General features: G+C 44.8%; 1 protein-coding gene across 2 annotated transcripts in view; it reads left to right on the top strand.

The window, feature by feature from the left end:
* ADGB (androglobin) overlaps nt 1-27,440 on the top strand; it is a 943,967-nt gene that overhangs the window by 387,373 nt on the left and 529,154 nt on the right. For both annotated transcript variants that reach the window (XM_063917880.1, XM_063917881.1), the window contains 3 exons: nt 17,005-17,091; nt 25,566-25,747; nt 26,700-26,816. In XM_063917880.1, coding sequence (XP_063773950.1) covers nt 17,005-17,091; nt 25,566-25,747; nt 26,700-26,816 — 386 coding nt within the window. The remainder of the gene's footprint in view (nt 1-17,004; nt 17,092-25,565; nt 25,748-26,699; nt 26,817-27,440) is intronic.

Genomic DNA, 27,440 nt, shown 5'->3' with positions numbered 1-27,440 from the left:
ATCTGTTCTTAAATTGCGAGCTGGGACCATCTGACCATATATTTACCTCATTAACAGATTTCTTCTAGTGTTCTATCTACATAAGCAACAATAGTTTCTTTGCTATGGTCTACGTCATCAGATTCAATAATCATTGTGTGATGCTTCCCAGAATGCCAGAGAGATATTGTGAACAAGCTCACTTGAGGCTGCACCCAGTGAAAGCTCATTTTTTCCACTGGTGTTAGTGCCATCTTACAGTAATTCTTCTACAAAACAGATAAAGATAGCTTAATATTTTTTTCTTTAGTTTATACTAATCCAGTTAATTCATATGTATCTTACACTAAAAAAAATCCAAATTAATTGCATTAAAAAAAAACTGGTAATAAAATGAATAGCTTGTCTTGTAACTCAGGTTAGACAAGGTAACTCAGGTTACATGGTAACTCAGGTTACAGAATTTAATTGCATTTTTCATGACTTAAATGTGAATTCATTTTTTTTTATAGAGTTGAGTAATATGCATGACAAATGTATGCAAAAACAAGTATAAACTAGCTGCATTATTATTTACCATTATAAAAAAAAACAATTCCATGTTTTGGTAACTCAGGTTACTGTTAGGGTCTCCTGCCCTGTGCTGCCACGTCGTCATGGCAACCGGGAGACAAGTGCTAGCGGAGTGACCTGAGCGCAGCTGATACTCCGGTTCGGGTCTTTTGCTGTGCAGTGGTTATAGGCTCTGTGCATGGCAGGGGATCCGGTGCTGGTTTTTGTGCTCACAGTCTGTGAGGTCTGAGTGGGGCGTGGACAGCACCTGCTTTATAAGGCCTCTTCTCAGGGTAAGCAGATGCTGCTGAATCTTTGTTGGTTAGTCAGTTTCTGAAAGTTAGCCAGTACTGTGTAGCTTTGTATTTGTTTGTTGCTTACTGCAAATAGGCCTGGGGATTTGGTATTACACTCTGCCAATCCAGACCTAGCAGTAAGACTGGAGTCAGTCGTTTAGCTTGCTGGGGTTCTGTTACTACTCTGTGAACTTAGCAAGTTTGCGGCTGTATTCTAAGACTTGCCTGTCTAATCCTGTCTCACTTTGCTAGGTGTCAGGGGTCAGTTTAGTGGCAGTAAGCAGAACCTGTGCACTGCAAGTGAGAATTAGGATTGTGGAGACTCTCCTTGTGTCTATCATTCCATCTCTGACCAAGGAGTTTACTGCCACACCCGTTGGTAACCCTTTAGGGTTTTGCTGTTGCCCTTAGCAACAGCATTTCGGGTTCTCTACGTATTAAAACACAACATCTTGCTTTTCCCATCTGAGCAGTTCTAATACTAGGGAGATACCCAGTTCCTTAGCCTCTGGGCTTCTCTGTTCACTTTGTGTGTATTTTGTTACCCTATCACCTTCTGTGTACGTTATGTCATATTCCCCAGTCTGTCTGTAAGTCCATTTGTTTTGCATAACAGTTCAAACACCAGTACATTCCTGCAGGCACTGGAGTGCATAACAGTCCTGACACCAGTACTTTCCTGCAGGCACTGGTGTGCATAACATATTCAGCAGCCTAATACTCCTGTTGAAATTTTGTGGGAATATGGAGCATACCCCTCAAAATACGTTGCAACAGGTGGTCGATCAGGTGCAGGTCCTGACTCGACAATTTAATGATTTGTCCATTAAAATGCACACCTCCCAGGCTGCTGGCGGAGCTCCCGCAGCAGCAGCACCTGCAGGGGTTAAGGAGCCGAAAGTAAATCTCCCGGATCGTTTTTCTGGAGATCGCTCGCAGTTCTTTTGTTTCAAGGAGAGCTGCAAGCTATACTTCCGGCTTAGGCCTCAGTCTTCTGGGTCGGAGATTCAGCGGGTGGGCATAGTGATTTCCTTGCTACAAGGAGACCCACAGGTCTGGGCATATGGGTTGCAGCCTGACTGTCCGTCGCTTAAAAGTGTTGATGCTTTTTTTACGGCACTGGGCATGTTGTATGATGACCCTGACAAGACGGCCTCAGCCGAGGCTCAGATTTCGATCCTTAAGCAAGGGCGAAGGCCAGTTGAGGTTTACTGTACGGAATTTCGGAGGTTGGCCCATGATACCCAGTGGAATGACCCAGCCCTGAGACACCAGTACCGAAGAGGTCTTTCTAACCAGATAAAGGACCAACTGGTACAATATCCCTTGCCTGATAGCTTGGATCAGCTCATGCAGTTATCCATCCGGGTGGATAGACGGCTGAGAGAGCGTAGGCTTGAAAGGGAGACTGAGATTTCCTTCCTTCCCAAGGGATCCTCAGACTCTGAGGAATTTTCCGAGGAGCCTATGCAGATTGGGGCTACCCGCCTCTCCTCGCGTGAGAAGACGCGGAGGAGACAGCAGGGGTTGTGTTTGTACTGTGGGAATAAAGGTCATGTGGTAGTATCATGCCCAGAAAAGCCGGAAAACTTCAGGGCCTGAGGGTGATGGGAAATATCCTGTCAGGCCAGAAGTCAGAATTTCCCAAGAAGACTTTTATCATTCCGGTGACCTTGAAGATCCTCGGTCAAACTGTCAAGACTGAGGCCTTTGTGGACAGTGGGGCCGACGGGGTTTTTATGGACCGCCAATTCGCCCTGAAACACTCTGTTCCCTTAGTACCCTTGGCATCGGAAATTGAGATTTGTGGGTTAAACGGGGAACCATTATCCCAAGGTAAAATTACCTCTTGCACTAGCCAGATTTCTTTGTTTATTGGAGCCACACACTCTGAAAAATTGTCCTTTTATGTGACTGTCTGTACTTTTGCCCCATTGGTGTTGGGGTTACCCTGGTTAAGGGCCCACAATCCTCAATTTGACTGGGTCTCTGGGGAGATTCTTAGTTGGGGTACTGATTGTTTCAGGAGTTGCTTGAGCCTTCCAGTCAGGCTCTCGCAGCTAAGTTTGCCAGGATTGCCAGGGTGTTATGCAGATTTTGCGGACGTGTTCTCCAAAAAAGTTGCAGAGGTACTACCTCCCCATCGCCCCTATGACTGTGCCATTGATTTGTTGCCAAATGCTAAGCTTCCCAAGAGCAGGTTGTACTCCCTGTCACGTCCTGAGACTCAGGCTATGGCAGAGTACATTCAGGAGAACTTGGCTAAGGGATTTATCAGACCTTCACAGTCTCCAGTTGGGTCAGGGTTCTTCTTCGTGGGTAAAAAGGACGGTTCGTTGCGACCCTGCATCGACTTCAGGGAATTGAACCGTATCACGATTAAAAACTCATACCCACTGCCTCTCATTTCGGTCTTGTTTGACCAGCTTCGTACTGCCACCATTTTTTCTAAGATTGACCTACGCGGTGCGTACAATCTAATCCGAATAAGAGAGGGGGATGAATGGAAGACTGCCTTTAATACCCACTCAGGGCATTATGAATATTTGGTGATGCCTTTTGGGCTCTGTAATGCCCCGGCAGTCTTCCAGGATTTCATGAATGATGTGCTCAGGGAATATTTGGATAGATTCTTAGTTGTATACTTAGATGACATCCTAATCTTCTCCCATTCCCTGGAGGAACATCGGAAGCATGTACGCTTAGTCCTCCAGAAACTCAGAGACCACCGGCTTGGGGCGAAACTGGAGAAGTGCGAATTTGAAGTTCAGCAAATCGCATTTCTAGGATATATTATCTCCCCAGAAGGTTTCCAAATGGAGGGTTCCAAGGTACAGGCAGTCCTGGATTGGGTGCAGCCCACTAGTTTGAAGGCGCTTCAGCGTTTCCTGGGCTTTGCGAATTTTTATAGACGATTTATCGCTGGATTTTCGTCTATAGTGGCGCCCTTGGTGGCACTCACTAAGAAAGGGGCGGATGTTGCTCACTGGTCTTGTGAGGCTAAAGCGGCTTTTGCCCGTCTCAAAAGGGCATTTGTTTCGGCCAAGGTGCTGCGACACCCAGATCCAGAGCGTCCTTTTGTGGTGGAGGTGGATGCCTCTGAGATGGGTATTGGGGCAGTGCTTTCTCAGATGGGAGTGTCTGATAATCGCCTTCATCCCTGTGCTTACTTTTCCCGTAAATTTTCGCCTGCCGAGATGAATTATGACGTGGGTAACCGGGAATTGTTGGCTATTAAGGATGCACTCGAGGAGTGGAGACACTGGCTTGAGGGGGCTAAGTTTGTGGTCTCAATTCTCACTGACCATAAGAATCTGGCATATTTAGAGTCAGCGAAGCGTCTCAATGCCAGGCAGGCACGATGGGCTTTGTTTTTTGCTCGCTTTAATTTTTTGATAACATATCGCCCTGCGTCAAAAAACATCAAGGCTGATGCGCTCTCGCTGAGTTTTGCTCCAATCCAGGAGACCACCGAGGAGCCGTTGCCCATTGTTTCCCCATCATGTATTAAAGTGGGCATTACCCAGGACCTCTTATCATTAGTCCTTAGAGCACAGGAGCAGGCTCCTCCAGACCTTCCGGTAGGTCTTTTGTTTGTGCCTCCTAGGTTAAGACAGCGAGTGTTCCTGGAATTCCATGCCAAGAAGTCTGCAGGTCACCCGGGTATTGCCAGAACTCGGGAGTTGCTATCTAGGGCGGTGTGGTGGCCCTCGGTGGCTAAGGATGTGGATCAGTGGGTTCGGGCATGTGACATCTGTGCCCAAAATAAGACTCCTAGAGGGGTTCCTGTTGGCCCATTACATCCACTCTCTATCCCATCTAAGCCATGGACCCACATTTTAATGGATTTTGTGGTGGACTTGCCCAAATCCTCGGGGATGACAGCCATCTGGGTTGTCGTTGACAGGTTTTCGAAGATGGCGCACTTCGTTCCACTGGTTGGGCTGCCATCGGCCAGACGCCTGTCTGAATTATTTATGCTGCATGTTGTGCGTCTCCACGGGTTGCCACTTGATGTGGTCTCTGACCGCGGATCCCAGTTTGTGGCCAAATTCTGGAGGGCATTTTGTTCCGATCTCCAGATTTCTGTCAGCTTGTCGTCGGGCTACCATCCGCAGTCTAATGGGCAGACTGAAAGGGTGAACCAGTCCTTGGAGCAGTTCCTCAGGTGTTATGTCTCCAAGTGTCAGACTGACTGGGTTGCTCATCTGTCCATGGTGGAGTTTGCCTATAACAACGCGGCTCACTCTGCTACAGGGATCTCTCCCTTCCTTTGTGTGTATGGGCATCATCCTAAGGCCAATTCTTTTGACCCCCTGGACTCCACGCCTGGTGGTTCCTCTGTGGTTTCGGTCCTTAGAGGTATTTGGCGGAAAGTGAAGAAAGCCCTTGTGTCTGTGTCATTAGTGACCAAAAGGGTTTTTGATAAGCGGAAAAGACCCTGCAGCTTCAAATTAGGAGACTTCGTCTGGTTGTCTACCAAGAATTTGAAGTTGAGACAGCCATCTCATAAGTTAGGCCCCCGGTTCATCGGCCCTTATAAGATCACCAGGGTTATCAATCCGGTGGCATTTCAGTTAGATCTGCCCCGTTCTTTGGGTATCAATAAAACATTTCATTGTTCCCTTTTAAAACGGGCGATTAGTAATCCTTCTTCCAGTGGAAGACCTTCCCCTCTTCTGATACGTGGCCAGAGGGAGTTTGTTGTTGAAAGGATTCTTGACTCCAAGGTGGTTCGGGGTCGGCTGTCATTTTTGGTGCACTGGAAGGGGTATGGCCCGGAGGAGCGGTCGTGGGTGCGCAGTTGTGATCTTCATGCCCCCAGACTGATACGCTCTTTCTTCTCGCAGTTCCCCGATAAACCCGGTGGTAGGGGTTCTTTGACCCCTCGTCAGAGGGGGGGTACTGTTAGGGTCTCCTGCCCTGTGCTGCCACGTCGTCATGGCAACCGGGAGACAAGTGCTAGCGGAGTGACCTGAGCGCAGCTGATACTCCGGTTCGGGTCTTTTGCTGTGCAGTGGTTATAGGCTCTGTGCATGGCAGGGGATCCGGTGCTGGTTTTTGTGCTCACAGTCTGTGAGGTCTGAGTGGGGCGTGGACAGCACCTGCTTTATAAGGCCTCTTCTCAGGGTAAGCAGATGCTGCTGAATCTTTGTTGGTTAGTCAGTTTCTGAAAGTTAGCCAGTACTGTGTAGCTTTGTATTTGTTTGTTGCTTACTGCAAATAGGCCTGGGGATTTGGTATTACACTCTGCCAATCCAGACCTAGCAGTAAGACTGGAGTCAGTCGTTTAGCTTGCTGGGGTTCTGTTACTACTCTGTGAACTTAGCAAGTTTGCGGCTGTATTCTAAGACTTGCCTGTCTAATCCTGTCTCACTTTGCTAGGTGTCAGGGGTCAGTTTAGTGGCAGTAAGCTGAACCTGTGCACTGCAAGTGAGAATTAGGATTGTGGAGACTCTCCTTGTGTCTATCATTCCATCTCTGACCAAGGAGTTTACTGCCACACCCGTTGGTAACCCTTTAGGGTTTTGCTGTTGCCCTTAGCAACAGCATTTCGGGTTCTCTACGTATTAAAACACAACATCTTGCTTTTCCCATCTGAGCAGTTCTAATACAAGGGAGATACCCAGTTCCTTAGCCTCTGGGCTTCTCTGTTCACTTTGTGTGTATTTTGTTACCCTATCACCTTCTGTGTACGTTATGTCATATTCCCCAGTCTGTCTGTAAGTCCATTTGTTTTGCATAACAGTTCAAACACCAGTACATTCCTGCAGGCACTGGTGTGCATAACAGTTACATGCTAACAAAACCTACTATTATGCAAAATCAACAAGGTATTGGGATGCAGTTTTCAATTATTCCTAAACATAAAATATAAATGAATACAATATAGCTTTGCTTTACTGCTAACATGTTAAAATGTAAAAATTTTTACTTCTAAATGAAAGTGAAAGAATCATATACAACTAGCCTGAGAAACACATGGATATGTGGAAGCGGCTAATCTAGTGAAAAAAAGTTTTTTTGTTAAAAAAAAATCAGTGCTGCCACTTAATTTAACATCTTGTGCTTCAGAATAAACTGAAATAACAAATCATTTAAAATTTTACATTTTTTAGTACTTTGTCCCTGTTTTCATGGAATCACCCTGCTTTAGTTTTTTTTAATTCATATGTATTTGGAGAGTGACTATCTCCCACAGCAGCAGCTCCATTGCGTAACAAACCATAATAGCGCCTGTGACATCTACTTAGTAGAAAACTGTTCACCATACATGATAGGCAAGTGCCTAGGTTGCATATGCCAAGGGCGATCCCTAGTGCATATGAATTGTGTACTACTGATTTTTACAGAAATCATTTTATGCTACCACTGTGAAGCCACAACTCGTATGGTATTCTGGGCACATCTGCTCCTGTTGCCAGCTGGAGTAATAAGGTGCTAGGTACAGTATGCTGAGCTGGATGCATTTTGGGTCTGCAGGCAGCTCTACATAGGTAGCAAAAAGGCATTTTTCTTTTTTCAGAACACATTTTCCATTTGCGATTAGACACAGTCTGTGTCTAACTCAACATAAGCCTAATATCTTCCATGTTGTGCTAACTAAATCAATCTGGAAAATTACATTGAATTTTGATAAGCCCTGGGAATCCTTGTTTCAAAACTAAGCAACATTTGTATGTTGCTCTGTAATAAGTTGTTCTATAATAGTCACATTATGCAAGCCATACTTTTCCACTTAATTTATAACCATCTAGGCATTCTGAACATCAGAAAAGGTCAGATCAATTCATCTCATGATAACATAACAAATAGAAACTGAAGCTCAGCAAATGAAACCCAATAATGGACGGAATTTACTTAAAAGTACAAGTACTCCAAAAATATATAAACGTATCATTGATATAATTTGCACTATATAAATTTAAGATAATGGCTGTCTAGTTGCTATGGGTTGATGCACAAGAAGTAGCCTCTTTTGTGTATGACTCATTATTGACGAGCAACAGTGCTGTACTGTTTATGCTGCATTGATTTAACATTTAAAATGTATAAATAAATGGAACATACAAGAACGATAGTGAAGTGATCTTTCTCTTGATCTCTCATTTGCAGCTAATTTTTTGCAAATGTATTATATTAAGTGGTAACTATGGTTGGTGACGTACTGTATGAATCCTAATTTACAGAGTAATACAGGAATACTGAGCATCAATAACTTGTTATGGAATAGTTTTAGTGGTGTACTTGCTGGATTAGAAAAACAACACTGAGAGATGTATTGATCACTTATAGATTTTTACCTAGGCTGTTCTGTAATGCAGTTTTTCCAATATACTGTAAGTTAAGTAAATAAGTAAAATGGCATCATATGTTATTGCTAATACATGTGAAATGAACAGTCTGTCACTTCATCGGGACACCTTTATCGAGAGCCTTTAATTTGCCTGGTTTGAAGTTTACTGTTTCAAATATTATGGGTTAGTTGACATACAGTATAGTAAATGGTTTTGCTTGTAGGTCTATTATTACCTACAGTATAACATAAATCGTGTTAAGCTAGACTTTTTTGTAACTGATTTTTATGACAATAGCCATGCTCTTTTAAGTATGTTTTTCAGTATTATCTGAATAGCTGAAGAAAATTTGCATTTCTCTGACGTCCTAGTGGATGCTGGGAACTCCGTAAGGACCATGGGGAATAGACGGGCTCCGCAGGAGACTGGGCACTCTAAAAGAAAGATTAGGTACTATCTGGTGTGCACTGGCTCCTCCCACTATGACCCTCCTCCAGACCTCAGTTAGATTTCTGTGCCCGGCCGAGCTGGATGCACACTAGGGGCTCTCCTGAGCTCCTAGAAAGAAAGTTTATTTTAGGTTTTTTATTTTACAGTGAGATCTGCTGGCAACAGGCTCACTGCATCGAGGGACTAAGGGGAGAAGAAGCGAACCTACCTGCTTGCAGCTAGCTTGGGCTTCTTAGGCTACTGGACACCATTAGCTCCAGAGGGATCGACCGCATGGAACTGGCCTTGGTGTTCGTTCCCGGAGCCGCGCCGCCGTCCCCCTTACAGAGCCAGAAGCAAGAAGAGGTCCGGAAAATCGGCGGCAGAAGACATCAGTCTTCACCAAGGTAGCGCACAGCACTGCAGCTGTGCGCCATTGCTCCTCATACACACTTCACACTCCGGTCACTGAGGGTGCAGGGCGCTGGGGGGGGGCCCTGAGCAGCAATAAAAACACCTTGGCTGGCAAATATATCACAATATATAGCCCCAGAGGCTATATATGGTATAAATACCCCTGCCAGAATCCATAAAAAAGCGGGAGAAAAGTCCGCAAAAAAGGGGCGGAGCTATCTCCCTCAGCACACTGGCGCCATTTTCTCTTAACAGTGCAGCTGGAAGACAGCTCCCCAGGCTCTCCCCTGTAGTTTGCAGGCTCAAAGGGTTAAAAAGAGAGGGGGGGGCACTAAATTTAGGCGCAATATTGTATATACAAGCAGCTATTGGGAAAAATTCACTCAATATAGTGTTAATCCCTAAATTATATAGCGCTCTGGTGTGTGCTGGCATATTCTCTCTCTGTCTCCCCAAAGGGCTGTGTGGGGTCCTGTCCTCAGTCAGAGCATTCCCTGTGTGTGTGCGGTGTGTCGGTACGGCTGTGTCGACACGTTTGATGAGGAGGCTTATGTGGTGGCAGAGCAGATGCCGATAAATGTGATGTCGCCCCCTGTGGGGCCAACACCAGAGTGGATGGATAGGTGGAAGGTATAAACCGACAGTGTCAACTCCTTACATAAAAGGCTGGATGACGTAACAGCTGTGGGACAGCCGGCTTCTCAGCCCGCGCCTGCCCAGGCGTCTCAAAGGCCATCAGGGGCTCAAAAACGCCCGCTCCCTCAGATGGCAGACACAGATGTCGACACGGAGTCTGACTCCAGTGTCGACGAGGTTGAGACATATACACAATCCACTAGGAACATCCGTTACATGATCCCGGCAATAAAAAATGTGTTACACATTTCTGACATTAACCCAAGTACCACTAAAAAAGGGTTTTATGTTTGGGGAGAAAAAGCAGGCAGTGTTTTGTTCCCCCATCAAATGAGTGAATGGAGTGTGAAAAAGCGTGGGTTCCCCCGATAAGAAACTGGTAATTTCTAAAAAGTTACTGATGGCGTACCCTTTCCCGCCAGAGGATAAGTTACGCTGGGAGATATCCCCTAGGGTGGATAAGGCGCTCACACGTTTGTCAAAAAAGGTGGCACTGCCGTCTTAGGATTTGGCCACTTTGAAGGTACCTGCTGATAAAAAGCAGGAGGCTATCCTGAAGTCTGTATTTACACACTCAGGTACTAGACTGAGACCTGCAGATAGTGCTGCTGCAGCGTGGTCTGTGACCCTGTCAAACAGGGATACTATTTTGCGAACATAAGAGCATATTAAAGACGTCGTCTTATATATGAGGGATGCACAGAGGGATATTTTGCCGACTGGCATCCAGAATTAATGCAATGTCCGTTCTGTCAGGAGGGTATTAGAGACCCGACACTGGACAGGTGATGCTGACTTTAAAAGGCACATAGAGCCTTATAAGGGTGAGGAATTGTTTGTGGATGGTCTCTGGGACCTCGTATCCACAGCAACAGCTGGGAAGAAAAATTTTTACCTCAGGTTTCCTCACAGCCTAAGAAAGCACTGTCTTATCAGGTACAGTCCTTTCGGCTTCAGAAAAGCAAGCGGGTCAAAGGCGCTTCCTTTCTGCACAGAGACGAGGGAAGAGGGAAAAAGCTGCACCAGTCAGCCAGTTCCCAGAATCAAAATTCTTCCCCCGCTTCCTCTGAGTCCACCGCATGATACGGGGGCTCCACAGGCGTAGCCAGGTACGGTGGGGGGCCGCCTCAAAAATTTCAGCGATCAGTGGGCTCGCTCACAGGTGGATCCCTGGATCCTTCAAGTAGTATCTCAGGGGTACAAGCTGGAATTCGAGGCGTCTCCCCCCCGCCGTTTCCTCAAATCTGCCTTGCCGACAACTCCCTCAGGCAGGGAGGCTGTGCTAGAGGCAATTCACAAGCTGTATTCCCAGCAGGTGATAGTCAAGGTGCCCCTACTTCAACAAGGACGGGGTTACTATTCCACACTGTTTGTGGTACCGAAACCGGACGGTTCGGTGAGACCCATTTTAAATTTGAAATCCTTGAACACATACATAAAAAAAAAAATTCAAGTTCAAGATGGAATCGCTCAGGGCGGTTATTGCAAGCCTGGAGGAGGGGGATTACATGGTATCCCTGGACATCAAGGATGCTTACCTACATGTCCCCATTTACCATCCTCACCAGGAGTACCTCAGATTTGTGGTACAGGATTGCCATTACCAATTCCAAACACTGCCGTTTGGACTGTCCACGGCACCGAGGGTCTTTACCAAGGTAATGGCAGAAATGATGATACTCCTTCGAAAAAAGGGAGTTTTAATTATCCCGTACTTGGACGATCTCCTTTATAAAGGCGAGGTCCAATGAGCAGTTGTTGGTCGGAGTAGCACTATCTCGGGAAGTGCTACAACAAGAAGGATGGATTCTATACATTCCAAAGTCACAGCTGGTTCCTACCACACGCCTACTGTTCCTGGGGATGGTTCTGGACACAGAACAGAAAAAAGTGTTTCTCCCGCAGGAGAAAGCCAAGGAGCTGTCATCTCTAGTCAGAGACCTCCTGAAACCAAAACAGGTATCGGTGCATCACTGCACACGAGTCCTGGGAAAAATGGTAGCTTCTTACGAAGCAAAATTCCATTCGGCAGGTTCCATGCAAGAATCTTTCAGTGGGACCTCTTGGACAAGTGGTCGGGATCGCATCTTCAGATGCATCGGCTGATAACCCTGTCTCCAAGGACCAGGGTATCTCTACTGTGGTGGCTGCAGAGTGCTCATCTTCAAGAGGGCCGCAGATTCGGCATACAGGACTGGGTCCTGGTAACCACGGATGCCAGCCTTCGAGGCTGGGGGACAGTCACACAGGGAAGAAATTTCCAAGGACTTTGGTCAAGTCAGGAGTCGTCCCTACACATAAATATTCTGGAACTGAGGGCCATTTACAATGCCCTAAGTCTGGCAAGGCCTCTGCTTCAAAACCAGCCAGTACTGATCCAATCAGACAACATCACGGCAGTCGCCCATGTAAACCGACAGGGCGGCACAAGAAGCAGGATGGCGATGGCAGAAGCCACAAGGATTCTCCGATGGGCGGAAAATCACGTCTTAGCACTGTCAGCAGTGTTCATTCCGGGAGTGGACAACTGGGAAGCAGACTTCCTCAGCAGACACGACCTACACCCGGGAGAGTAGGGACTTCATCCAGAAGTCTTCCAACTGTTGGTAAACCGTTGGGAAAGGCCACAGGTGGACATGATGGCGTCCCGCCTAAACAAAAAACTAGATATTGCGCAAGGTCAAGGGACCCTCAGGCAATAGCTGTGGATGCTCTAGTGACACCGTGGGTGTACCAGTCGGTTTATGTATTCCCTCCTCTGCCTCTCATACCAAAGGTACTGAGAATAATAAGAAAACGAGGAGTAAGAACGATACTCGTGGTTCCGGATGGGCCAAGAAGAGCTTGGTACCCAGAACTTCAAGAAATGATATCAGAGGACCCATGGCCTCTACCGCTCAGACAGGATCTGCTACAGCAGGGGTCCTGTCTGTTCCAAGACTTACCGCGGCTGCGTTTGACGGCATGGTGGTTGAATTCCGGATCCTAAAGGAAAAGGGCATTCCGGAGGAAGTCATTCCTACGCTGATAAAAGCCAGGAAAGAAGTAACCGCAAACCATTATCACCGTATTTGGCGAAAATATGTTGCGTGGTGTGAGGCCAGGAAGGCCCCAACAGAGGAATTTCAGCTGGGTCGTTTTCTGCACTTCCTACAGTCAGGAGTGACTATGGGCCTAAACTTGGGTTCCATTAAGGTCCAGATTTCGGCTCTGTCGATTTTCTGCCAGAAAGAACTGGCTTCACTGCCTGGAGTTCAGACATTTGTAAAGGGAGTGCTACATATTCAGCCCCCTTTTGTGCCTCCTGTGGCACCTTGGGATCTCAACGTGGTGTTGAGTTTCCTAAAATCACATTGGTTTGAGCCACTTAAAACTGTGGATTTGAAATATCTCACGTGGAAAGTGGTCATGTTATTGGCCTTGGCTTCGGCCAGGCGTGTGTCAGAATTGGCGGCTTTGTCATGTAAAAGCCCTTATCTGATTTTCCATATGGATAGGGCAGAATTGAGGACTCGTCCCCAATTTCTCCCTAAGGTGGTATCAGCTTTTCACTTGAACCAACCTATTGTAGTGCCTGCGGCTACTAGGGACTTGGAAGATTCCAAGTTACTGGACGTAGTCAGGGCCTTAAAAATTTATATTTCCAGGACGGCTGGAGTCAGGAAAACTGACTCGCTTTTTATCCTGTAGGCACCCAACAAAATAGGTGCTCCTGCTTCTAAGCAGACTATTGCTCGCTGAATTTGTAGCACAATTCAGCTGGAGCATTCTGCGGCTGGATTGCCGCATCCTAAATCAGTAAAAGCCCATTCCACGAGGAAAGTGGGCTCATCTTGGGCGGCTGCCCGAGGGGTCTCGGCTTTACAACTTTGCCGAGCTGCAACTTGGTCAGGGGCAAACACGTTTGCTAAATTCTACAAATTTGATACCCTGGCTGAGGAGGACCTTGAGTTCTCTCATTCGGTGCTGCAGAGTCATCCGCACTCTCCCGCCCGTTTGGGAGCTTTGGTATAATCCCCATGGTCCTTACGGAGTTCCCAGCATCCACTAGGACGTCAGAGAAAATAAGATTTTACTCACCGGTAAATCTATTTCTCGTAGTCCGTAGTGGATGCTGGGCGCCCATCCCAAGTGCGGATTGTCTGCAATACTTGTATGTAGTTATTGCCTAACTAAGGGTTATTGTTGAGCCATCTGTTGAGAGGCTCTGTTATATTTCATACTGTTAACTGGGTATAGTATCACGAGTTATACGGTGTGATTGGTGTGGCTGGTATGAGTCTTACCCGGGATTCAAAATCCTTCCTTATTGTGTCAGCTCTTCCGGGCACAGTATCCTAACTGAGGTCTGGAGGAGGGTCATAGTGGGAGGAGCCAGTGCACACCAGATAGTACCTAATCTTTCTTTTAGAGTGCCCAGTCTCCTGCGGAGCCCGTCTATTCCCCATGGTCCTTACGGAGTTCCCAGCATCCACTACGGACTACGAGAAATAGATTTACCGGTAAGTAAAATCTTATTATTTTATATCAACATGTATTATAGAGATAATGGGGTAAATTTAATAAGGAGGAAGTTTTTTTTTTAGAACTGGTGATGTTGCCCATAGCAACCAATTTGATTCTATCTATTATCCCCTAGAAGCAGCCATACAAATGTTAAGTAGAAGCTGATTGGTTGCTATAGGCAACATCACCAGTTCTAAAAGAAAACCTCCCACCTTAGTAAATTTACCCCAGTGTTTGTATTTCTGATATTTAGATTAGTTTCTTTACTTTTACATCAAGAGACTAAATGCACATAAGTCTTAATTTGCCCAACTAGCTTTGCACTGAATGCAAAGTTAGTTGTGTGTATAACAGATTTATTAGATGTATATTTTAACAATAGTTTTATTTACCATAATTGCTCTGCAAATATATTTTTACTGTTATCTACTATACTATATTATTAAGGTGATAATTACTTTTGTTTTCTTGTTGAAACACATAAATGCAAATATTGTCTAAAAAACGTGTTCTTCATATTGTCTGAATAATTCAAATATAACAAGTTGTACTTATTATACTGTATAGCAGAATGTATGGGAATTTAGCCACCTGGAGCCATATTTCCTGAGTTTGTTACCTCATTAGTAGCCAAGGCAGGTCATTTATATTTTGAAGGGCTTATTGCATACTTCTTACAACATACAAAGGAACCATGAATATTGGATTAATTTAGACTTAAAAAAATCCCATATGCCCTCCATTGAAATTTCTTGGAGCTGTTTATTTATACACAAGACTCATACAAACCAAAGTACTGCTACACCACAGGTTAGTTCATACCAGTGGATTTATTGTGCATTGTTTCTATATTGTGATCAAAGTGCAGCACGGTAACATAGTTTATTGAAGTGCAGCAATGGTTAGCATTACTGCCTCACAGCACTGAGGTCATGGCTTCGATTCCCACCAAAGCCCTAACTGTGTGGAGTTTGTATGTTATTCTAGTGCCTGGGTTTCCTCTGGGTGCTCCGGTTGCCTCCCATAATACAGAAATATACTGGTAGGTTAATTGGCCCCAAACAAAATGAACCCTAGCATGAACTTATGTACATGTAGTAGGGAATATAGATTGTAAGCTCCACTGGGGCAGGGACTGATGCGAGTGGCCAAATATTCTCTGTAATCGCTGCGGAATATGTGTGCGCTATATAAATAACTGGTAATAAATAATAACGTGCCGCACAGTAACATAGTTGCACACTATTTCTGCCCCAACACCACATGGATTTGTTAATATTAGGGGCTTTTTATGTTTGGAGTTTGAATGTTCTCCAATTTTACTAGGAATTTACTTGCGTAGTATTCTGTGACAGTCAATTGTGTAGTGGAAAATGTGTTCTGTTCAACTTTCAATATTAATCTTGCTTCTCTGAATACAGGATGCACTCTCAGATAGAATAGTTATAGAAAAGTGTTATATGTCTTTTTATGGTACATTTTAATAGGATCTGAGCATCTTCTTTTCTTCAAATGCTGCCTCCTGCTCACCTGTGTGTGTACCTATTAACCAATAATTAACCAGGTAATCAGCATGTTCTCAGCAGCAGTACATAAGTGTGATAATCATGTCTGAAGCATTGCATTGGCCAGTCATGCGATAACGTTAGTGAGGACAGGGCAGCAAGTTATAGGGACATTGCTATGATAGGAGGGAAATGGAGGCATGTAAGAAACAAGAGGCTGAGAATGAGCTAATACAAGCATAACAGCACAAAGTATTAATGCTACTACTACTGTGAGCTATCTCGCAATGTGGATGTTGGGAATGATGTGTGTGCAGGTTATTGCAGAGTTATGTAGGTGCACACCAGTTGATGACTCAAACTATGAATGACAGTTACTTCACCAGAGGTGTTAGTTTATTGAAACATAATTACAGTTGTACTCAATGTTGTATACACATTGGTTCTCAGGGATCTAAGCTTCAACATAGTGCGGTTCTATATAGCTCACCAACCGGAGAGTGTATGCTGCTTGCAGGTAGTGGTGCAGGATGCTGAAATAGCTTCATGCAGGTAATCGCTGGGGTCTCACTGTACCTAAGTGGGAGACTACACCATGTATCTTCTCACAGTCTTACACAGTACAAGAAAGGATCTACAAGTTGCTTTCCACACACAGATGGCTGCAAATGATACTGCAAGATGGCTGCAGTATCATCAGACTGGAGAGCAAACCTCCCTGGGTCCTATGGCCCACCATGTTTGCACAGTAAGGAGACAGTGCAATAGCACACTGCTTTGACCCTCTCTTGCGCATGCAGTCATGGCAAAAACTGTACATACTGTACATGCAACCTGCTGTAAGTGAGGTTGTGACCTCACTAACCAATAGCATACCTCCCAACTGTCCCGGTTTTCGCGGGACAGTCCCGTTTTTTGGGGACTGTCCCACCCGTGGGCCGCAGTGTCCCGCGGTGTGGGGACAGTTGGGAGGCTTAGCAGAGCAGCGGTGAATAGACCGGAGTCACTGGAGTCAGAGGGAGAGGGGGTATGCTAGCAGCTCACAGAGCGCTGGGCATGCCCCCTCAGTGATGAAAATGGGGCGTGGCTCGTGATCGCGGGTCCTCCGTGAAGCCATGCCCCTTTTCACGAGCCACGCCCCCTTTTCGGGAACGCTCGCGGCTTCGCCGCGCGTGTGGCCCTCTCCAGCCAGGACAAAGTTGGGAGGTATGCAATAGTAAGCCGTTTCCCCTACAATCTGACATGGGTAGGATCAGCCCCATTTGTCCCAACCTTAGTAGACACGTTCTATTGTTATGTATTTTACTATAATCTTGCTTTCTATCAAGAAACCCTTAATTAGCTTTTCATATTATTTATGCTGGTTATTGTTTTCTTTTTTGAACCTAGTACTAATGGATTTGCAAAACGGGAACTAGGAGAGTTTACTGTCCTACATGCACTAACCGGATGGCTACCAGAGGTGATACCACTTCAGTAAGTAGAGCAAATGCTAATCTTAATATTAAACTATATTATATTGTTTATTTTGAAATCTTTTATTAATATTTCTTATTGAGTCAATTTTTTTTTGTTTTTCAAAAAGCATTGCATTATGAATTATGGAAACTTTGCAGCTCTTTTTGTAGGGCAGATGTAACATTTGCTGAGAGAGTTATAGGCCCTACACACTGGGCGATCTGACTGCAAGATACGAACGATCCGTTCATATCGTGCAGTGTGGAGGCTCCAGCGATGAACGATGCGCGGTCCCGTGCTCGTTCATCGCTGGTCCCCCGTCGGCTGTACATGCAGGCCAATATGGACGATCTCGTCCATATTTGTCTGCACTCCTATGGAGCTGTGTGACGGGGGGGAGTGAAGAAACTTCACTCCCCCCGTCACTGCTCCCCCCCCCCCCGCTGCCGGGTCGCCCGTCGGCCGTATCCGCCGTCGGGCAGCTTGGCGGCGGATCTTTAAATGTGTAGGGCCCTTTAGATTTGGGTGGGGTGTGTTCAAACTGAAATCCAAATTGCAGTGTAAAATTTATTAGCCAGTAATTAACAAGCACAGAAATAATATACACCACCCAAAGCTAAATCTATCGGCACATGTTCCATCTGGCCCACCTGCAGTGCAGCATGGCTTTGCCCAGTTGCCTGATTTTATGGTTTGCTAACAAACCTGAATAACTCCTAAGAATGCATCTGCAAGCATGCCTTTCAGGAGGCATATCTCTGGTGGGTGCTGGTGGGCTGGAGACGATGACTGTCAGCAGCAGTGTTTAGCCCCGTCTGATTAGCTGACTGTGTACTGACCTCTCAACTGATTGCTCTCAATCCATTACTAATCAACATATGCCTAATGAATAAGATGCTGTGGTTATCTGTTTGCAAATTACATTTCTCTTACGTCCTAGAGGATACTGGGGTCCATTTAGTACCATGGGGTATAGATGGGTCCACTAGGAGCCATGGACAGTTTAAGAATTTGATAGTGTGGGCTGGCCCCTCCCTCTATGCCCCTCCTACCAGACTCAGTTTAGAAAATGTGCCCGAAGGAGCTGGTCATGCTTATGGAAGCTCCTGAAGAGTTTTCTGCATTTATTTTATGTTTGTTATTTTCAGGCAAGACTGGTTGGCACCAGCCTGCCTGGTTCATGGGACTTTGGGCCATCCCCCCCCCCATCTCTTGAAGGGTTAATGGTCCCGTTCCCCGCTGACAGGACACTGAGCTCCTGAGGGACCTATTCGCAAGCCTACCACGGTGAGCATACAGTCCCGCAGCACGCTGCCACTCCCAACAGAGCCAGAAGAATGAAGAGTGGTGAGTACCAGGGGGTCAGAGCTGGGGGTTGCGATTATTGGTGTACTAAGTCCCCTATCAGGGTACTTGGTCTGTGACCCGGCTAAGCTTAGCATTAGCGATAAGGGTGCGGTGGCTCCAAACAACTCTGTGTCTCCCTGAGTCTCTTTGTGGGTTAATTGTGCTTTACCTTTCCTGTGTGTGTGTGCTGTCACATAACATTATGTCAGACAGAGAGTGTGTCTCTTGTACCGCAGAGTGTTCCTTTTCACCGGGGGACTCACTACTGGGTACTCAGGGTTCACAGGCTAGCGGGGCTGATCCGGAATGGGTTAATTCTCTTAAGGGAATGATCTCATCTCTTTCTACAAAATTGTCCCGCAATGAGAAAGAGACGCAATACTTAAAACAAACTGTGGATGAGTTTATGAACAGAGACTCAGTCCCCAAGACAGCGTCTCAGTCACCTCCCCTTTGTCCGTAAAAGCGATATCTGGCCCATATCCTGCAGTCTGACTCTGATGCTGACAGGTCAGACACGGAGGAGGGAGAGGTGGACTCAGAGGGAGGGGATGCAGCTCTGTCACAGGGAATAGAGGCTCTTATCAGAGATGTTCTGCATATTCCCGATAAGGTGTCAGAAGAGTGTGAGGAATCTTATTTTAATGTAAAAAAGAAATCCTCAGTCACTTTTCCTGCGTCAAAGGAATTAAATACCCTATTCCAGTGGTTTCCAAACTTTTTTGAATCACGGCGCCCTAGAATATCAGAATTTTTTTCACGGCACCCCTAGACCAAAAATGACATTAAGTAGATCACGTTTATATGTCACCCTTAGGGTCAGTTGTGTGGTGAGGGACAAGATTTGCTTCTGTTTGGCCACATATTTTATGACTGACAGCCACCAGCACTGGTTTTGCCTATTATATTGACCTTGAATAATTTGAATTGGTCCTGGACCACCAACCCAGGGCACCCCTGCAAGTGTCCCGAGGCACCCCAGGGAGCCACGGCACACAGTTTGGGAACCTCTGCCCTATTCGAAGAATCATGGATTAATCCTAATAAGAAGTTTCAGAACCCTAAAAGGTTGCTCTCATCCTTTCCTTTTCCTCTGGAGGATAGGAAAAAATGGGAAAATCCACCGATAGTGGACGCATCAGTCTCTAGGCTGTCACGTAAAATTGTATTGCATGTTCCTGGTGAAGCCTCCCTGAAAGACACGGCTGATCGTAAAATTGAGACTACACTCAAATCATTGTACAAAGCTGCTATGGTGGCCCAAAGACCCACTATTGCATGTGTGTGGATCACTAAAGCCATTGCTAAATGGTCAGGTAACCTAATTGAGGGGTTGGATTCCTTATCTAGGGAGGATGTTGTCTTACTTATTTACAGGACTCTGCAAACTTTATGGTGGAAGCCATAAAGGAAATAGGAGTGCTTAACGCACGCACCACCACTCAGGGGCTTATGGCTACGCCAGTGGACTGCTGACACGGATTCCAGGAAAGGCGTGGAAGGCCTACCATTCACAGGAGAAGCCTTGTTTGGAGATGAATTAGACAAATGGATCTCCACAGCTACTGTGGGTAAGTCTACGTACTGTATCTTCCTTCCGCAGCCAACCCAACCAAAAAGACTTATTCAGCTTCTAAGTTACAGACCTTTCGGACGGCCAAGTTCAAGGCCAATTCCAGAGGTGCGTCTACCTCCTCCAGCGGCGCAAGAGGTAAACCAGGCAAACCAGCAACAGCAGGTGCTCAGGAACAGAGATCAGGCTCTGCTTCCTCAAAGACTTCAGCATGACGGTAGACCGCAATGCCTGGAATGCTGTCAGGTGGGAGCACGCTTACAATTCTTCAGTCAGATTTGGTCAAATTCGTGCCAGGATCCCTGGGTCGTAAATCTTGATTCCCAGGGCTAAAGAGTGGCGTTCCAAGAGCTCCCACCTCACAGATTCTTCAAATCAGGCTTGCCAGTTTCACAAGAGGCAAGTATGACTTTACAACATGCCATCCAAAAACTGGTACAGACGTCATTGTTCCAGTTCCACCTCATCAGTTAAACAAGGGGTACTATTCCAACTTGTTTGTAGCACCGAAACCGGACGGTTCGGTAAGACCGATTTTGAACCTCAAGTCGTTGAACCCATACTTAAGAGTGTTCAAATTCAAGATGGAGTTTCTGAGAGCGGTGATCTCAGGTTTGGAGGAGGGGGAATTCCTAGTGTCTCTGGATATCAAGGATGCGTACCTTCATATTCCGGTCTGGCCGCCTCATCAGGCTTATCTACGGTTTGCACTGCAGGACTGTCACTACCAGTTCCAGGTCCTGCCATTTGGTCTCTCCACGGCACCGAGGGTGTTCACTAAGGTGATGAGATGATGTTTCTGCCCCGCAAACAGGGAGTGAACATTATTCCATACCTGGACGATCTCCTGATAAAAGCACCGTCCAGGGAAAGGCTGCTGGACAGAATTGGTCTCTCAACCAAACTTCTCCAGGATCACGGGTGGATTCTGAACCTTCCGAAATCTCACCTAGAGCCAACACAGAGGCTTCCATTCCTGGAAATGATACTGGATACGGAGTCGCAGAAGGTGTTCCTTCCATTGGAAAAGGCATTAGTAACCCAGTCGATGGTTCAGGATGTCCTGAAGCCAACCCGGATATCAGTGCATCTGTGCATTCGCCTTCTGGGGAAAATGGTGGCCTCTTACGAGGCTCTTCAATACGGAAGGATTCACGCAAGACCCTTCCAGCTCGGTCTTTTGGACAAATGGTCCGGATCGCATCTTCACATCCACCAGAGGATCCGTCTGTCACCAAAAGCTACAATCTCACTGCTGTGGTGGCTACAGACTTCTCACCTCGTCGAGGGTCGGAGGTTTCGGAATTCAGGACTGGATTCTGCTAACCACAGATGCAAGCCTCAGGGTTTGGGGAGCACTCACTCAGGGGGTGCAGTTTCAAGGAAGATGGTCACGTCAAGAAGTCGTCCTTCCAATCAACATTCTGGAACTCAGGGACGTATACAACGCCTTCTGCAGGCCTCTCATCTTCTTCAAAATCGGGCCATTCAGGTCCAGTCGGACAATGTGACGGCAGTAACGTACATAAACCGACAGGGTGGAACGAAAAGCAGAGCAGCAATGTCAGCGGTGTCAAGAATTCTCCTCTGGGCAGAGAGAAACACTGTGGCGTTGTCAGCGGTCTTCATTCCGGGAGTAGACAACTGGGAAGCAGACTTCCTCAGCAGACACGACGTGCACCCGGGGGAGTGGGGTCTTCACCCGGAAGTGTTCAGGTGCTTGTCAAGTTGATGGGGATATCCACAGATCGACATGATGGACTCTCGTCTCAACAAGAAGCTCAAGCGGTATTGTTCCTGGTAGAGAGACCCACAGGCAGTGGTGGTAGACACCCTGACGACTCCATGGGTCTACCAGATGGTGTACGTGTTTCCTCCACTTCCTCTGATCCCAAGAATTCTAAAATGAATAAAAAGGGAAAAGATTCAAACAATTCTAATTGCTCCGGACTGGCCAAGAAGGGCCTGGTACGCGGAACTTCTGGAGATGCTCTTCGAAGATCCGTTGCCTCTACCTGTTCGTGAGGATCTTCTGCAACAGGTCTCGTTCGTCTATCAGGACTTACCGAGGCTACGTTTGACGGCATGGAAGTTGAATGGCTGATTCTAGCCAGGAGAGGGATCCCCAACAAGGTTATCCCGACTATGATCCAAGCCAGGAAAGGGGTAACGTCTAATCCAGTGTTTCCCAACCGCGGTCCTCAAGGCACACTAACAGTCCTGGTTTTAGTGATATCCAGGCTTGAACACAGGTAACTTAATTAGTACCTCAGTTTTTTTTTATTTAACCATCTGTGCTGAAGCCTGGATATCACTAAAACCTGCACTGTTGGTGTGCCTTGAGGACCGTAGTTGGGAATGCCTGGTCTAAGCATTACCATTGTATTTGAAAGAAATACGTCTCTTGGTGTGAGAGCAGAAAATTTTCTGCGGGGGAATTCCATCTGGGACATTTCCTGCCTTTTTCTACAAGCTGGAGTGGATGTGGGCCTACGTCTGGGCACCATAAAAGTCCAGATTTCGGCCTTGTCCATTTTCTTTCAGAAACAGTTGGCTTCTCTCCCTGAGGTCCAAACGTTCTTGAAAGGTGTTCTACACATCCAACCTCCCTTCGTTCCTCCCACAGCACCTTGGGATCTCGATGTGGTGCTGCATTTCCTACAATCGGACTGGTTTGAGCCGTTACAGGAAGTGGACGTAAAATATCTTACGTGGAAGACCGCCTCACTGTTGGACTTGGCTTCAGCAAGACGTGTGTCGGAGCTGGGAGCTTTGTCTCACAAAAGTCCCCCTATTTGATTTTCCATGAGGACAGAGCTGAACTCATAACTTATCAGCAATTTCTTCCTAAGGTGGTGTCTGCGTTTCACATCAACCAGCCTATTGTGGTTCCAGTTGACTCTGCTACTTCAAAGTCTTTGGATGTTGTGAGAGCTTTGAAGGTGTACAGTATGTGAAAAGAACAGCTCGTCACAGAAAGACGGACTCGCTGTTTGTTCTTTATGATCCCAATAAGGTTGGGTGTCCTGCTTCTAAGCAGACAATTGCACGCTGGATCAAACGTACTATCCAGCATGCTTATTCCACGGCAGGTTTGCCATGTCCAAAATCTGTACAGGCCCACTCTACTCGCTTGGTGGGTTCTTCCTGGGCGGCTGCCCGGGGTGTCTCGATTTTACAGCTCTGCCGAGCAGCTACTTGGTCAGGTTCGAACACGTTTGCTAAGTTCTACAAGTTTGATACTTTGGCCTCTGAGGACCTTCAGTTCGGTCAATTAGTACTGCAGGAACCTCAGCACTCTCCCACCTGGTTTGGGAGCTTTGGTACATCCCCATGGTACTAAATGGACCCCAGTATCCTCTAGGACGTAAGAGAAAATAGGATTTTAATTACCTACCGGTAAATCCTTTTCTCGTAGTCCGTAGAGGATACTGGGCGCCCGCCCACTGCTTCGTTCTTCCTGCACTGTTACTTGGTTAAGTAATGTTGGTTCAGCCGTTGCTGTTACTGTTTCAAGTTTGGTTAGCTTGGCTTTCCTCTGGTTTGTGTGTGCTGGTTTGGAATCTCACCACTATCCTTTATATCCTTCTCTCAAAGTATGTCCGTCTCCTCGGGCACAGTTTCCTAGACTGAGTCTGGTAGGAGGGGCATAGAGGGAGGAGTCAGACCACACTATCAAATTCTTAAAGTGTCCATAGCTCCCAGTGGACCCGTCTATACCCAATGGTACTAAATGGACCCCAGTATCCTCTACGGACTACGAGAAAAGGATTTACCAGTAGGCAATTAAAATCCTATTTTCCATTCTAACTACTACAGGAAAGATTTTTTTTAAGGGGCAAAAAACATTGTATTTAATTTAGTTTGCATATGTGATTTAATTTTAACCTTCGATTTTTACATTTATTGTTAACTGTCAAACCCAAATTCTCTTTCGTGTGTATGACACGTTATTTCATTATTATATATAGTGTATATAGTGTCCAACTAGGTAATGTGACTTTAGCACTGTACTCTCTTTATGCTATTGTGTGAGATATGTGCAGTGCACACACTTCGTATGTCTGACGTAAGCCTAGTGTAACTACTATATTACTGTTTTTGAGCTGAATGTGTCTTAATTGTATATTTTCACATCTTAGTGCACAGACATCAATACAAGGATGCAGGGGCGGATTTAGGGTTGAGGACGCCCCCCTAGGCACAACAGTAACGATCGCCCCCACTTGCCTAATTGTATTATCTGAATTGATTAGTTTCGTATATGCCCTCATCTGATGATTGCCAATTGAATAGAATATTATTAAAAAAAAAACACTACAGGTTGAGTATCCCACATCCAAATATTCCGAAATACGGAATATTCCAAAATACGGAATTTTTGTAGTTAGGGTGAGATAGTGAAACCTTTGTTTTCAATGTACACAAACTTTGTTTAATATACAAAGTTATTAAAAGTATTGTATTAAATGACCTTCAGGCTGTGTGTATTAGGTGTATATGAAACATGAATGAATTGTGTGAATGTACACACACTTTGTTTAATACACAAAGTTATTAAAAATATTGGCTAAAATGACCTTCAGGCTGTGTGTATAAGGTGTATATGGAACATAAAGGCATTCTGTGCTTATACAGTATTTGGGTCCCATCGCCATGATATCTCATTGTGGTATGCAATTACAGGTTGAGTATCCCATATCCATATATTCCGAAATACGGAATATTCCGAAATACGGACTTTTTTAAGTGAGAGTGAGATAGTGAAACCTTTGTTTTTTGATGTCTCAATGTACACAAACTTTGTTTAATACACAAAGTTATTAAAAATATTGTATTAAATGACCTTCAGGCTGTGTGTATAAGGTGTATATGAAACATAAATGAATTGTGTGAATGTAGACACACTTTGTTTAATGCACAAAGTTATAAAAAATATTGGCTAAAATGACCTTCAGGCTGTGTGTATAAGGTGTATATGTAACATAAATACATTCTGTGCTTAGATTTAGGTCCCATCACCATGATATATCATTATGGTATGCAATTATTCCAAAATACGGAAAAATCCGATATCCAAAGTACCTCTGGTCCCAAGCATTTTGGATAAGGGAGACTCAACCTGTATTCCAAAATACGGAAATATCTGATATTCAAAATACTTCTAGTCCCAAGCATTTTGGATAATGAATACTCAACCTGTATGACATTTTTTTTTATTATTATTTATAACATATGTATACGAGTAGGGCAGATTACAGGGGCAGTATGTTACTTCTGAAATTGTGGCCCCCTATGTTGCTATTAGATTGGATGCCTATATTGGTACTAAGCATTTTAATACTCAGAGAATGCATGATGACCTTTAATTATATGGTTGAGTATTGAAACACGGGTAAACATACAACATTAGCATATTTTCGCACATCCTCTGAGTGAAAAGTCACATCTGCAGCAGCATTAGAGTATAACTATGAATCAGGCCCTATGTGGTTTCAATGCAAAAAATAAAGCTTCTATTCAGGTATATTGATATTTCTCTATAGAGCTGTAATCTTTGCTTCTGTTTCAGACATGACTATCTCAGTGAAGTCTGGGATTTCCTAAAAAGAATAGTTCCTGAATTCAGGTTACCTTGTGATGCAGAATCCAAACCTGAAACAGAGGAAAAAACGAAAGACAACAAACAAGCAGAACTCAAACCTGAGCTCACTGTACCTGTTATTATTAGACCTCCAGAAAAGGGCAGCAAAGGTTAATTACTTACTATACATTTTCATTCTTGGCACCAACATGGTCAGAAATGCTTATTGTATTAAAAATGTAGCAGGTGATTTATATGTAATACATTTGAAGAAGATGCATGAAATACATGTCCTTGGCTTTTCCTGCTAATTAAAATTGCTGTTTAAATTGCACATTAGGCTAATGAAATAATTGGCATTGTGGAAATCATGATGTATTTTGAAATGAAACACACAGTGTAGGTGTGGAGGGATGCAGTCAATATATCGGCTGACGGATTCCCGGTATTCAGGAGACTGATGCCAGAATCCCGACAGCCGGTGAAATACAGCTGCTCGGAATCCCGACAAATACTAGGTTTTCCCACTCAGTTGGTGGGAACCTTCGGCGTTCGAATCAAACCCCTGGGCCCAGTGCGTGGCGAGCGCACTCGCTGACGGGATTCCGGCAGACGGGATGCCGCTGTTGGTATACTGATAGCCGGCATCCGGTCTGGCGGGATATTATATGTATCCCAGTATGGAGAACTGCTAAAATACACACTTAATAGCAGTGAGGGGGCATATATTGTAATCTTTTTTTTATTTTTTTTATATCAATTTACTATTGTCATACGTTCCTTTTATCAAGAAAAAATGCTTGGCGTTTCTGTCATAATATTTGAATCATGTATATCCCAGGAAGAATAGTGCATTTGTCAGTCCTCCTGCATACGTTACTATTGATGGGTTTGTTATTTGTCAGAAGATAATCAAAACATCTTCAGATTCTGTCCTAGTAGTAATTTACATTTTATGATCATTTTTGCATTATACAAAAAGTGCAACGTGGATTAGAGAATTCTATTACATCTCTTACTGTACATCAAGACAGTATTTTCTCTCTGTTTTCTTTACATCTTTTATAAATATTTTCACAGGTGGTCTTGCTAAATTTTCACATTCGTCTTTTTATGTTACAGAGAAATCAGACTCAAAGGACACTCGGAAAAATAAAGGAGACAAGGAAAGAAATAGGTCAGCAATTCATTCTGCACGACCTCCCTCAGAGTCATCAAACCCTCTTCAGCAGCATGAATGTAAGTTATAACATCATTGATGTAACAGTTTGGATTTCAAAGGCATGTTTCATCACCAGAAGTGCTGGAACTAGCAACATAAATTCTCAGAATGCTTTGATACTAAAATTCAGAAGTTTGCCAGAATTTCTTAAATTTTAGATTGATTAAAAAAAATGGAGCTACTGCAACTTCATGAAAGTTGAACAGGTTTGACCATGTTAAATCTTGTTCAGTCATATTCCAGTCAGTTCATGCACGAAACAGTAGGGATTGAGGTTTGTTTTAGAAAATAAAGATGGAAATACTTAATACTTAATTGGAATTATTCTTAAATCAGTAGTTACAAAAAAAGTTCAAAATGTAACACAAATTTAAACCTCGATTGCGAGCAAATTTTGTGGTTTTGGTTCAACCGTGGCCTATTCAAGAATATGCTGTGAACATGTTTCTGGCCATCATTCCAAATTAGAACCTGTTTGATTTTTTGAGCATCTGTACTCCTAAAAATGGCTTGCAACCAGCTTATTTTATTATGGACGTTTTTACCTTCTTCTTCAATATGTTTTTATTTGTAACTCTACTTTCTGTTTTTTTATTGTACAGAGCTCTGTATTGTTTCAAGCTTTTTAAATATATGATATA

The sequence above is a fragment of the Pseudophryne corroboree genome, chromosome 4 (assembly GCF_028390025.1).
Source record: "Pseudophryne corroboree isolate aPseCor3 chromosome 4, aPseCor3.hap2, whole genome shotgun sequence".
In the NCBI taxonomy this organism is placed as follows: Eukaryota; Metazoa; Chordata; class Amphibia; order Anura; family Myobatrachidae; genus Pseudophryne; species Pseudophryne corroboree.
This window is presented reverse-complemented; position numbering and strand designations above follow the sequence as displayed.